A 14,920-nucleotide genomic window follows, 5' to 3' on the forward strand; every position below is an offset into this window, starting at 1 on the left:
TCAACTTTCTGTTCAAGTCTTTGTTCAACACTTGTAGTTCTTGTGATAAAGATTTATCTACACCTGCTGTATGTCAAGATAACTAACAATGCATTTCATTCTGTAGCAATCCCCACCATGCCCTTATAATCACTTAAAGACTTGATCATCTGCTGTATAAGCTATTCTATGTATTACACGGATTGTGTGTGCGTCTGGGTTCGTATAAACCTTATTTTTCATTTTATTTATTTCCAAAACACGCTCTTATAAAACAAAATGTTGTAAAATTGTGTAATGTAGGACCCATTTAATGTATGGTGTGATGTCTTTGTTTGTATAATCGGCCTTATAAATCAAATATCACTTAGAAAATACATACCATACTCAACAGTCCATTTGTTTTGAGGTATCATTTATGTCCTTTGCACAAATGTGACCTGTGCTGGCAAAATGAGTCATTTTTTTCAAAAATTAGTTATTGATATTTTGACATTCTCAATTAATAAAACTCCAAAACTATGTATGATTTGTTGGAATCTGACCAAAATGACCGGTTTGAAGTTATGAAAATCAAGTTAAAGATTTTTGAGGGTTCAAAAGCAAACTCCATACCTTAAAATCACTGGTAAAACTAGTACATATGGCACACAAAGTCAAAAACAATACTAAAGGAAAATGTATGTCCCCCATTTTTTTTTCTCATTCATTTGCTCCTGGAAAGAGGACCTAGTAAGTTACCTGGAAAGCCCTCAGTGTGAAAAAGACCCAAACAATGCCATAATGTCGCACGTCATCGCAACAATGAAATTATGGTTCAGCGCTTTAAAACAAAGGATTTACATGCAGATCAACAGTCACAACGAGAAATGTCAGCAAACTGGACTAAAGCAGATATCAGGTAACTTAGCTCATCACTATTCGTGCTGAAGCGGAGATCATTCAGCAACATAAAAGAATTGCGCGTCACATACTCGTATGATCTTATAATAAACAAAAATCCCATTGTGCGTCATTGCAACAAGATACATCATTCAGCTCCTCAAAACTGTGTTTTTAAATGCGTATTAACAATCATGAAGAAAATTGTCTTCAAACTGGACTAAAGCAGAGATCAGGGAGCTTCTCAAATATCCTGAGATCATTCACCAGCATAGAACGGCACTCTTTTATAGTCTTATCATAAATAAAAGTGCATGCGAGTGGTTTCTGGAGAAATACTAAATAATAAGCAAACTTCAGACATTGCGGAGAAGAAACTTCCAAGTGCAGGACAAACATGTCACTTGTCTTTCCGGGATCTTTCCGGTATCTGTGTGAATGCACATGCACATTCCATTGGCAGTGTGAATGAACAAAAAAATTAAACAATTCCAGAAAAATTCCAGGTGCATTTTACGTGTATGTTCCGTAATGTCCGTATGAAAAAAGCTATAGAGACATACAGCTTTAAGATCTAATGCAGTGGTTCTCAACTCCAGTCCTCAGGCCCTCCACCCAGAGTGTTTTAGATGTCTCCTTATATGAAACACCAGGGCTGCGATCAGACCCAACAAAATGTTGCACAATGTTTTTAAAACAGAAACAGTGATGCATTGAACACCCTGTTCTGATGACACAACAGTTGCAACTACTTTAGCTGAGAGAGCCATTCTTTGTTCATTTTTGAAATGTTCCCTGGAGCCTGATGAAATCGTTATAAGTGGGTGTTTAATACTGTAAAATACACTTGATGTACAGTCACTGCCCTTGCCGTCCAGAATAAAAAGACAACCTTCCAACTTGAACTCATTGTGCGAGCTGACTCTTTAGTACCGCCTGTTGCTGCTGAATGGACTAAAGCTCTGACACGACCAGTGTTGGGTGTAACTAGTTACTAAGTAATTAGTTACTCTAATTTAATTACTTTTCCCTTGAAAAAGTAAAGTAAGGGATTACTCTTATTTTTTAAATAGCACATATTAATGCCTGATTCTGCAAAACCTTATTCTACATCCTTAACCATCCCCATTTCTATCAATACTTAAAATAAACAACTACTTTAGTATTAATAAGCAGCAGTTGGAGTATATTGAGGCAAAATTAGTTAATAGTTAGTTAATACCCTAAAGTGGGACCAGAATAATTGATGTACTTATATATATTATTTCTTCAATCCATTTCAAGCCTATCCTTGTATCATGTACTAAATAAAATTTAGAAAGTAATTAGTAATAAGTAGGGATGCACCGATATAATTTTTTTGGGCCGATACCAGTACCGATTTAAACAGACAACTTCTGGCCAATACACTTTTATACAATACTATACAGATGGTCTATTAGCTAGTTACTTTCTGCATCAAATTATTTTTACTGAACATGGATTGGATCTATTTAACATTCAACTGACCAACATAATAAGAGGAGGCACAAATTAAGCTAAAACAAATAATAATGAGACAACATGACAACCTTCAAAGGTGGTTTTTGCTAGTCAGCATTTATTTTATTAACAAAATTAACTCTTTTTTTAACATATAATGGATTTCTTTAATAAACATATATATAATAAACATAATACACATCAGATATTTTATTCCCCAATTGTTAACCAAACATTCACTAAAGACATAACAGATTATATCTGCGGGAATTCTTGTCAAAGTAGATATGTTTAAAACTGTAATTGTGTCGATGCGTATATATATCAGGGTCACACACTCACGCATCTGTGTGCATGCAATCTGTCAGTCAGTGCGAAGAAGATCGTTTTCATGTCTTATTTCAACATCAAGCAAGTCATGTACTTTATTTTCTAATTCCTGCATGTTTTAAAACCGAAACTAAAATGTCAGACACACATGTGGATTGACCCACTGATCTATATAAATGACTGGATTGCGCATAGAACGCTTAATGTAACAGCGTGAGGTGAAGCCAGCACAGAGCTCGAGCCGCCATCTTGGTATTCCCAACAAACAGAGGGCGTCATTGACTTCCATTCAAAATCATGATATAAATTTACCCGCTTTACAGCATATCAGTCACACAAGGTTAATTTTTAGGATATGTGTACGTAAATTAACTGTTCATTCTGGTGTGTTTTTTTGCAATGTTTATGTTTTAATCGGGCAGGATAATGGATTAATAAAAAACCGTTGAGGTGAGTGTGTCTGCTGCGTTCTGTTAATGACACGGGTATAAATAAAGTTTTTTTGACATTCAGCTACACAGTCAGCATTATTTCTCTGAATAAGTTTAGGTAACTTGTAAGTTTAGAAAACCAGCAAATTATTGCATGCACATACGGTACTTAAGTATGATTATTTATTTAGATTTCAGAATGAGCACGTTTGTTATTAATACTAAATATGCTGCGGCCGGCCGCTGATCTGATACTGTAATGAAGATTGATGTGTAATAACTGATTAAAAAGCAAAATATACAACTTTCAGTAAATAACTATGTACATGCTTAGGACGTTTGCGTTGTAATAATGTACAGGGTAACGTCAGATATAAAAACTAAGACTTGTAAAGTGATGTTTTATCATTAAAATCTAATAACATCCATTGATTTAATAGAATATTTGGGTATACCAACATGGCGGCACAGTGGCTTCACAATTGTGACGTTATGCGCAATCCAGTCATTTATATAGATCAGTGATGGAGACGCATATTTGTATTAGAATATGGTATATTGCTCAAAAAAATGTACAAATAAAGATCATTTTACGCATTCAATGTCTATTTAGAGCATTGAGATTGCTAAGCGAAGGCTTAATGTACTTATTTTTACGAAAACCTCAATTTTGACCAAAATTGACATTTATGCTTTCTTTTGCCTTTAGCTTAAAATTAGACTCATTCAGACTCAATTTGACTCAAGTTTTTCTTACTTTGAGTTCATTCCAACTTGTGCTTTCCTATTTTTGAATTGGTTTTGCCTTTAGAACGCATCTCAATCTTCCATCTCTAAATGATTGAGCGCATCTCATGTGGAAACACGAATCGGTCGTCCAGCCCTCTTCCACTCAGAAGTATCTTGAGAATTAGTGATTCATATTTACTGCACTTCATTCATCACATAAACCCTGAGGTTTAACCTCAAACCATCAAACCAGTGATCACTGAGCTCAGCCTAAACCGTGCCAGCTATCAGCCATTTACTGTCATCAATTATTGTAAATGCTTTGAAGCTCTGCATCACACTCGTTCTTTTTATATCGTTGCACCACAAACAAGTTCTCAATAAACACTGGTGGCAGAAAATTGAACAAATTGTCTTTGCGTGTATGTAGAGTTCCAGTGCTTCATTTCCCAGTGGAAGTTTGTTAATAATTTTAATATTTTGAACCCGACAGACAACTGGATACGATTTGGAGATCGTAAGCTGTTGACTCGGTGTCAAAGGGTGAACAGGCCACACTAGACTCAGTTTCGGCTTCAAAGTTGTCCGGTTCTGCGTGGATAATATTGGTAATTGAGCGCAGTAATATTTTCGACTGCAGTCATCGTCTCAGTTTCCACATCCTGACAGCATTTGATTGATTGCTATGCTTTCCATTTCTAAAGAAAATCTTTGACAGAAATGTTTTATTGCTGTGCTGGTTTTTTGTAGTTATCAGATGGATGTCGCTGCAATACCAAACATTTTTGAACAATCGTACATGCCGATACTGTTACTGTTCGAAAACCGTTTTTTTTAACCTGTGGGCCACAATGCTACTGTCACATAGACTCAGCTGCTTCTGAATGTTCAGATTTATTATAGTGAGCTGAAATGCTTTAAGATGAAGTACAGAGAAAATCTTGTTTAAACATTTTTGTGACTGTGACATTGCCAAATAACTGTGGCACTTATAGGATCATAAAAGTCCTTAAATTTTACTTGGCCTATAAAGTTTAATCCATTTACAACAACAACATCTGAGCACTGCCTAAATACAACCAGAAAACTTTCACTGTACATATGATACATTACAAGCTGCTCGGTCACGGCTGATTTTTTCAAGATTTTACTTTGAGCACAAACCAAAAATAAACAAATAAATAGACAGATATTTTTCCACAAGCCTGTTTCTCATTCTGAACAAAAGTACAATCATAACCAACCTTACCAAAAAAGAATCAGTTTCAGTAATGTTCAACAAAATTACTTTAAGCTGCCTCCAAGTCAAGTTCCAGAAAACACCAAAGCAGATCTACACTGAGCCTTAAAGCTAAGATTAGGCTTCAACAACAGATGTGGAAATGCATTTAAATAAAAACAATTAAGCTATTAAACAATTTAAACAAAAATGCAGAGTAGGTCATTAATAGTCGCTGTATTTGAGACCAGAAACTTTTCATCTCAAAACAGTCCTGACATCCTTCTACCAGCTAAAGGAATAAAGCTCCAGACCAGATCTTCCTCAAGACCTTCTGGTGTTTCATGAGTTTCGTTCTGACATCATACTGTCACTCCAGAATCAACGCTTTCATTCTCAGCTTTCATAAGCTTTTGTCCCTGATCTTCCCCACCAACTGTATTCACTCACTGGAACATTGTGACCCACTTTAACAACAAAGTGGCTGTTTGCCCCTAATATACAACACTACCAAAATTGAAGCCTTTACAGAAAAGTAAAGATGTCTCTTTTTTGTAATCTCTTTAACCATAGTACATAAAGCTTAAAATAATCAGTTCGGCATGAAGTAGAGCAGTTTTGGTGTATATGTGGGTCACATAATCCTCTTTCTGGTCATCAGTTTCTCTTCACCCTTGGCTCTCATCATTGAATCAAAGTTTCTTTTCTTTTCAGTCTACACCTCACAGATGTTCAGTTTATATGTTTTCTCTAATTATTGCTACACTAATGACTATGAACTGGAGAGACCAATACTCTCTTCAGCTGTACTCGGTTCAGTCATCTTCAGTGAAAATACAAACTCTAAATCTAAAGTTAGCGCTGACTGACTCTGTTCACGGCTGTTCTCTGATCGACTCGGGTTTAATCAGACCCGGTACCTGAAGTAATTAAAATGGGTCCGACTCGGGCCCGACTGACCTTTCAAAATAAAGAGCTGTGTCCTGGATGCAACTATGATCAAGTTCAGGAACATTGAAGGATACAATGTGACACTGAGCTTGCTTTGCGTCGAACCCAATTCATCGAGAAACAGAGAGCACGCGAACGCACAGTGAACTCATAGGAAAAGACACAATGCAAGCATAAATACAATTATCACGGACAAAAAGACAAAGTTTGATGCCAAATATACATGAGTGGTTGTTGATATATCTGTGAGAGCCGCCTAAGTAAAGTGAATGTGTGGGAAACACCTTCTTATTTGTGTAATTTGGACAATCTAAGCATGCAACTCACAAAAGTTATCGCAGCTCCATGCGATATGTATATCGCATACAAGGCCTTCGCGACAACAATAATTTTCCGATATATCGTGCAGCCCTAATGTTCACGTCGTTTACATTAAATATACTTACGTGCTGATTTCCGACGTAACACAGACATTTGATGCAGTTTTACTTACCGCCTGCGACTCGCGACCCGGTTGGGACAGCCCCATTTCAACAAAATCCAGCGTTAAACAAACACACACGCAAAACTCGGCTGCTACCCCGAATAAACAAACAATATCCATTGTTTCCATAAGGCTGGCTTACTTGGAAAGCTGAACAAGTCTTTCTTCTCCTTACATCCCAAAACACACTTTGTCGTCCATGCCATTGTTGAGTCTTGATATAAAACAAAGCTGTCGTTTGTAGTGATGCCTGTGACTTCTACTGGAAGCAACAACAATGCTATTGAGCGTCTTTGTCATTCTCGCCTCTCACTCTGATTGATGTGTGGGCGTGCTTTTCCAGGGGGAAAGTGCCCATAAAAGGAAAATAGGGTCACTGATATGTAACGGGTACCCATGTTTGAAAAAAGAACTTCTAGGAAAGAGGGGGCGCGGGTTTGCCCCATACTTAATCACCCGCTTAACTGCTTTTTGACACTTTGCATTTGTTTAGCCATGAGAATTACAACTCTTAAACTGTGTTAATATGTCAGAATGCATAAAAAAATCTAATTAAGCCCCCCCCCCCAAATGTCTAATCTGAAAAATCCTCCAAATTTACACAGAACATAGTGAAATGTTTATCATGTATATTTAGTGTTCACCAGCCCTAATCTCTCATTTTGTTCTTCAGTTGAGCAGGTCCCCACAGAGGCCTATAGCATCCCTCTGTCTCAGGCTGAGGTCCTGCAGGAAGGAAGTGATGTCACAATGATCGCCTGGGGGACACAGGTAGGTCTTGTATGGATTTGCTATCTAGACTGAAATCCTAAGGGATGTGTTTTTGGTCAGAGGGCTCCTATAGGCTGATTAACTTGGCCTTACCTGAACCTCTGATGTGTTTACCAGAGGATTATGATTTCAAAAACTCTCCGGGTGTCCAGAAGCTCAACACTTCACAGATTCATCCCGCTGAAAAACTGATGTGCAGGTTAACAAAGAGCAGAGAGGCGTTAAAGGTCCCAGAAAACAACATTGAACATTGATTAATTTGAAGAACAAACAAGAATAGGATTCAAAATAGGATTTGCCATGAAAACCCCCAAACTAGGGTCAGGAGATATACAGACTGAATTGTGTTTATTGCTAATATAAATTAACAAATGTTGTGTACAGGAAGATTTTAATAAAAAGAACAGTTAATTTCCAAAACTTCCTCATGATCTGTTTGTTTCAGTGATTCTGTACACAGATGTTGGGTTTGTGTCATCTTAAAACTTTCACAGATGTTCTTGTGTTGCATTTGTCATTTACTAAAAAAAGAAATGTTTTAATATAATATATTGGTGCAAATGAATATAGAATGAGTAAATAATCTTGTTTAGAAGTGCGTGTTAAACAGTATGGTCAACATGCTCTTGGCTATATTGGTCAATGTCTGAAGTCAGTCTGTATCGCTCTGTATGTTGGTCTACAGGTGCATGTGATAAGAGAAGTGGCCTCTATGGCTCAGGAAAAGCTGGGTGTCTCCTGTGAAGTCATTGACCTACGGACAATTTTACCCTGGGATAAAGAAACGGTTTGCAAGGTAGGATATGACCAACGCACTCCATTAGGTTGTTTTCTCTTAAAGAAAATTTTCTGCCAATAGAAGCAAGTTTAGATAGCTGCAGGGCGTGCCAAAGGTGCCGCAAGGTAAGGGGCATGCCGAAAGGTTTCTCATTGGTCAAATGTGCTTTTTGCTGGCAAATAAGGGTGTCACGATTTCGATTTTTAAATCGAAATCGATCGAAATAAAGTCACAACCTCGAACTTCGAATTAAAAAATTGGATCGTCGATGCTGCCACGCCCCCATGTCACGTCCGGTCGGCTTGCCAAGCAGGGGAAAATAAACTCTCAGAAGTGCCTTTAAAAACATCCATCCAGCGGAACGCGATTTACATTTTAAACACGAGGGATGTATTGCTACAACTCCTTGAAATGCATATCATAAACAGGATTACTACCTAGTGATCTGCCTTCGCACAGAGCGCAGCTCTCTGCACGTGCACGAGAGAGCCGCCAAGATGCAGCGGGTTATATTTTAAACAAAAGGTATAGTTTGCCTCAGCTCGCATGAAACACATAAAACTGAACAAATACGTAAGGATTATTACTTTAGTTTATGTTCAGACTTTGGACAGATGCGAGATGCGCATGCACGTGAGACAGAGAGAAGCGCAGCTGCTTATGACGCACCGTTTTTAGTTCAGATAATAGGAGTCCAAGACGCGCACATTAAGTCTATCTGCGTGCAAGAAGGAATTCTCTCTCTACAAGCTCTCTCGCGTAAAGTAAAGCCCACAAACCCCCATGCGAGGAAAAGCACGCAATGTGCATGTTAATGTGAAACTATAAAAATAATAATAATAATCATAATAATAATTAGGGATGCACCAAAATTTCGGTCGCTGAAAATTTCGGCCGAAAATGGCATTATCGGTTTCGGGCCGAAATAAAAAATCCAGCCGAAAATGTAAACCGAAAATGAATGTCAACCGCGCCCCTCCCATCCGTGCGCTAGCGCTTGGGTTTCACTCACGGTGATCAGTCGTCTCCCACCCCTCCCCTTCGTGCTCAATAGTGCTGCAACGACGCATCGACGTCATCGATGACGTCGACTACGCGACGCGTCACGCTGTTTACATTAATCTCGCGTAATGGCGGCTTCTGCTCCTGGCAGTGTTATCCATACATTTGTTTGTTTGTGTGCGCCACAAACTCAACAATGGTGGCAACATATACATTTTTATTTTAATTTAAAACGGCTTCATTTATTGTTGTGAGCGCTGGGTGGTGCCTCTCTTGTGCACGCTCTCTCTCTCTCACGCTCTCTCTCTCTCACGCTCTCTCTCTCTCACGCTCTCTCTCTCTCTCGCTCTCTCTCTCTCTCTCTCTTTCTGTGCGTGAAGCCCCTAGACAGCGCCTCTCATACATGACACTGAGTGAAAGAATTAAAAGTTGGATGTGTTTTCCATGCGGATTCCTTTGTGTACTTGCATTTTCACATAAACGTCAGATGCTACTGACAGAGAAGACGACTGATTCGAGTTTATCATGGAAGGTTAGCAGTGTTTTCTCACACACACTGGTTCTCTATGTGCTTGTGCGCGAGCTCTCTCTCTCCTATGCCCGCGCATGTCTTCTGTAGTAACTCTGTGTAAAGGCAATTTTGTAATTTGCGCCGAATTGTCTGCGATGTCTCTTTTATAAATCAAGATTTTAGTAACTTAGTAGTTAAAGTAACAGCTGGTTGGATTAAACACAAGGTTATTGGGTCATGTTTAGTCACTATTTTAATAGTCTTTGGGGTGGTTTCCTGGACAGAGATTAGCTTAAGCCAGAACTAGACCTTAGTTTAATTAGGAAATATAATTAGTTTAAACAAACATGCCTTACTAAAAACATTACTTGTGTGCATTTTCAGGACAAACTAGGGGCACTGATGTGTTTGGGGATGTGTCGGTGCGGGATGTTTTCAGTTTGGACAGCTCTTGTATTTGTTTTGGTCTGGGACTGGTCTGATCCCTGTCTGGGAAAACGCCACTATATGGCTGACAACAGAACAGATAATATGTGAAAATAGCATTCAGTTGTGTTAAAATGCTAATTTCAGACCTCATTAATGTACAACTTTGTTCTTTTTTATAAATGTTTGCAATTTCTTTGTTTATTAGATTTTTCCCACCTTTTTGCTGATCCGAAAAATAATCTGATCTGTGCCTCAAAAACTGTAATGTGATCCGAACTGTGAGTTGTTTTTATTCGTCACACACCCCTAGTAAAGTTAGTACACAGTGATAGCCATAAATGCAATTGTACTAATAACTGGCATAATAATTAATTTCGGTGTTTCGGTTTCGGTTTTTCGGCCTTGGTTTACTTTTTTCGGTTTCGGCCAAGAATTTTCATTTCGGTGCATCCCTAATAATAATATTAATAAAGGCATTTAATTTTTTGTCTTAAAAAAATTCATTTAAAAATCAAGAATCGAATTGAATCGTGACATCAGAATCGAAAATGTAATCGAATCGAGGATTTGGAGAATCGTGACACCCCTACTGGCAAATGTGTTGACCAATCAGCGTAAACCATACAGATGCGTCATTTTCTTAATTTTGATGCTGTATATATCATAAACATATTTAATGCTGTTATCTGGTGAAAATGCAAACTTTTGAGCATTATTCCTTGACAACTAAATCAATTATTTTGTAAAAGTAATATGATCATGAGACTACACACTACATGACCGGTATGTACTAGACCAAATCAGAACATAGACTTTGGTGCCTAATTTCGGAGCCTCATAAATACCTGTATGGCCAACTAAAATATTTCTCCCTTCGCTTAACTAGTCCATGTTTTATATTGCTGTAGTTTTATATTGATTAAAAAAACTTCCTTTGTTTTGAAAAATCTAAGGATCTTGAGATTGATTTATAAGGCGGGTACAATGTTTTCCATCTACTCGTTTTTGTTTAATGTTCTGTTTAATAAAAGCGAGTCATTTTACCGATTCTTTTTGTTACCATAAAAACTCGTCAGAAAAGCATAATTGGCAGGGAAATGTTTTCTCTTAATTGACAAGATTACTCACCAATGGCAGGTAAAGAGTTAATATATAATGTTTGGTCATCTTATTACTTGAAATCACAATGAAAGATATAGTGTCAAATTTTATGTGCATTTGCTGAGATAAGGCTTTTCTACATGAGTCCTGACAGCTTGCTGACGGCCCTGAACTCATGCCTAAGACAATATTGGGGCAAAAATTAATATAGGCAAGGCAAGTTTATTTGTATAGCACATTTCATACATGGAGGTAATTCAAAATATGTAAAAATAAGAGAGACTCAAAAAAATAACTAGGCACAATGTTTTGAAATCAAACGCATATTCTAAGCTTCATATTTAAAATCTTTAATATAAAAACGCAATGTTTACCATGAAATAAGGTGCTTATAATGTAAGCCAATAGTGTTACATAAAACCTGCAGCTTTCGCGATCAATTTTAAAGACCTTTCAGCCATTACCTTTTGGCACTCCCATTACTGCGACCTACAGCTACCCATCTCAATAAAAGCAGTAATTGTTGAGACTAGGGATGTTAACAATTAATCGATCTTCGATTAATTGTCGATAAGAATTTAATCGGTAAAACTTAACGATTGTCGAAAAGCAAGCACGTGTGCGCGGCGCCTGCGCAAAGCACATACACAGCATGTGAAAACAAGCGCGCAGAAGTTAAATGAGCCATGATCACAATGATGCTCGATGCCAAACACACACCTGACCTTTTTAACATTATGCGAGAAGAGGCTGGCTGCTAACGCAACGAAATGGCATCCGCAGTGGATCTGATAGGGTCCGATACAGAAAATGCAAATACGGTTACTGAAAGCAAAGACCCTCTTCAGGGAAGACTACAAGATTAGCATAGCAACGCTGCTATACACAAGTAAAGGAGACCAGAAGCCGTTTTTAATAAACAGATTAAAATGTAATCTTAAATTCTGGCAAGAACTAAAATGTAAACTGTAACTGACTGTCTTTACACTCTGAACGCCGCAACATATATCATTAATCATCATTATTGACTGGCTAAAGCGCTACATGCTAAACACTGTTGCGGGTTTTCTAGTGGAAGGTTGAAATCTCTATAATATAAGCTTTCTTGCTAAAAGTACGCCGCAGGTCTAAAGCTGAGGTGACGACGGGAAAGTTCCCTTTCGTGTGCTTCTTGGATGTAATTACAACAAACGGTGCATCAACGGCTCGGAAAGTGAGGTGAACAACTAGAAAAATAACAATTGATGATAATGAAACTTTTATTTTGTCATGGACGCGCAGACTTTCAGAGTGCCCATATGAGGCGAAGTTTACTGTGTCTATTAGTCATTATATTTCATTACGAGATTAAATTGCTGATTTTTATCAAAACACCAACTAAATCGACTCATTTTACAATCCCACTAGCATGTTATTTAGACAAAATAAAATCTTTTATTTTGCGTGAGGAAGCTGTCGTTTTTACGCACACTTTTATGTCATATGCTATATGCCACTGCTGTAATGGCTTATTACACTATTATCGTTAACGATTATTCGATTGATTGATCGTTAATTTAAACAATCATCGAATATGGGAAATTGCATTAATTGACATCCCTAGTTGAGACCGTATAGGAGCTGAATAGAGCATGGCATCTAATTAAATCTATGATACAGTATTGTTTTGGCTTTACGACCAGATCGAGACAGGTTTGTTTGTTTGAGAGCAGCTTCTTAAATAAACATGCTAAAGTTCAGTTGTGTCACCTTATTAAGCTGCTTACATGAAACATGATAGTGTGTTTACTGTTCACATGGCTGCTGGGAAGCCATTTATTCAATCAGATCCCCTCGATTTTCCTCTAGTACCTTTTGGAAATATGTTTTTGTTATGTTTATACATGATATCCTTTAAATTAGTTCACAATGTGTCACCGTATGTAATAACAAGATATATGCATACAAATGTTTTATACTAACTGTTCTCTAGTTCAGTGCTTCTCAACTATGTTCCTGGAGGCCCACTGCGCTGCACATTTTGTATGCCTCTCTTATCTGACAGACTTAGTTCAGTTCATGGTAATCTCTACTAATGAGCTGATAATTTGAATCAGGTTTGTTAAATAAGGGAGACATAGAAAATGTGCAGAGCAGTGGGCCTCCAGGAATAACGTTTGCTCTAGTGGATGTGTGAATCCCTTCTATTGGGATACGAATCGCATCGCCTGATTATTGTCGATAAACAGCCCTAGTGTTTTATCAGTGCATTTAATGTGTCACAACTGAAACACTGTAAATGGAGATAATAGAGGAGTGTGAGGAGTCTTCACTTTAGAGAATATGATAAGAAATTATCTTTCTTTTAATCTTTTAAGTGATCTGCCAAAGTACAGAGCTATAAATCTTGCCACAATCCAGTTATCTAAAAAATGCACATTTTTCTCATTTTCCTTATAAGCATGTTTCTTTGGTTTCTCATCTTAAGATCTGCTGACAGTCTGATGGCTTCCAGTCATGACTTATGCATGTAGAGAGTAACTATCATGGCCTTGACTACATGACTTTTACATGTCTTCTGTACGGCCTTTACTGACTGTCTCATACGTGATATTTCATGTGATGTCACGCAGTGGTGCGGGCGCCATTTGTAGGACCGAATTGCAACATGCTTTTATTTGTGCTGTGCTGGTTGTGTTAACAGCAAATCACAATGAAGTGGATTTAAATTTCACAATATCCCCTAAAAACTCTCAACATCATCAGAAATATATTGCTACTATCATGAAAATATATAGCTGGCTGTATAGTTACCTTAATTATATGGTTACCTTTTCTTTTAAAGTGCAAAAGTGAATATTAAAATATTTATATGCAAGTATTTTAGTATGGGCGATTGATTTAAAGATTAAAAGTTTTATATTAACTGTGTAAATCCTGTTTTCACTTCTACTACACAACAAAAAAAAAAACTACTTTCTTTCTTTAGTTTTTTTGTCTTAGTATTTTTGTCTTGTTTTCAGTACAAAAAATTAATAAAAAATTCTTAAATCAAGATGTATTTTCTTGATGAGCAAAATGACAAGTTTTTTTATAGAGAAAAAACTAACATTTAAGTGAATTTAAACAAGCACAAAAAATCTGCCAATTCTTACAGAATTAAGCCAGTTTGCTCATCAAGAAAATCTTAATTTATTTTTTGTTATTTTTACTGAAAGCAATACAAAAATACTTAGTAAGAAAGTCATTTTTTGCAGTTTACTTTTAAAGATTTTATTAATTTTCCTGTCTGTTCTAGTTGAGATCATCTCTGTGATTTTTCAGATTTTTACCGTACTGTTTCCAGCTGTGGTCTGCATTAAATTATGTATAAAAATGCTATGCATGTAATTTAGCTACTTGCATTTTGAATTTCAGAAATAGTTTCCAGGATGTTACACAATTATGATTTAGATCTGAGAGATTTAACACATCACGCTCACATTTACTCCATTAACCATTAAGTTTTACATGTCTCACTGTTGCTTTCCTTTAGATGGCTATTATTTCTCTGTAACAACTGATAGCATATTATAGCAGATTAACACTAACAAAGTCTTTCTTTTAATGACGCATGTAAATGCTGCATTCTGTTCAAGCTCATTTGTGCTTTCAGGATGAATACTGGTGGTTCTCTGATGCAGCTGTTACATAGCAAACGCAGTTTATTTCAACTTTAAAGTCTGTGTGTTATTCTTGCTGCAATTACTCACATATATGGCAATACATGGAAATGATTATGAGTTAAAGGCGGTTTGGGTCACTGCCCCTTAATTAAATGTTCATGCACAACCCAATTACATGTAGACATTTAGCAGATGGC

At 37.0% G+C, this 14,920-nt stretch overlaps 1 protein-coding gene across 2 annotated transcripts in view; it reads left to right on the forward strand.

Annotated features, from left to right (window-relative positions):
- Window positions 1-14,920, forward strand: part of bckdhb (branched chain keto acid dehydrogenase E1 subunit beta) — a 73,826-nt gene that overhangs the window by 18,318 nt on the left and 40,588 nt on the right. For both annotated transcript variants that reach the window (XM_073871817.1, XM_073871816.1), the window contains exons 7-8: window positions 7,161-7,258; window positions 7,944-8,054. In XM_073871817.1, coding sequence (XP_073727918.1) covers window positions 7,161-7,258; window positions 7,944-8,054 — 209 coding nt within the window. The remainder of the gene's footprint in view (window positions 1-7,160; window positions 7,259-7,943; window positions 8,055-14,920) is intronic.

The sequence above is a fragment of the Misgurnus anguillicaudatus genome, chromosome 10 (assembly GCF_027580225.2).
Source record: "Misgurnus anguillicaudatus chromosome 10, ASM2758022v2, whole genome shotgun sequence".
Taxonomy (NCBI): Eukaryota; Metazoa; Chordata; class Actinopteri; order Cypriniformes; family Cobitidae; genus Misgurnus; species Misgurnus anguillicaudatus.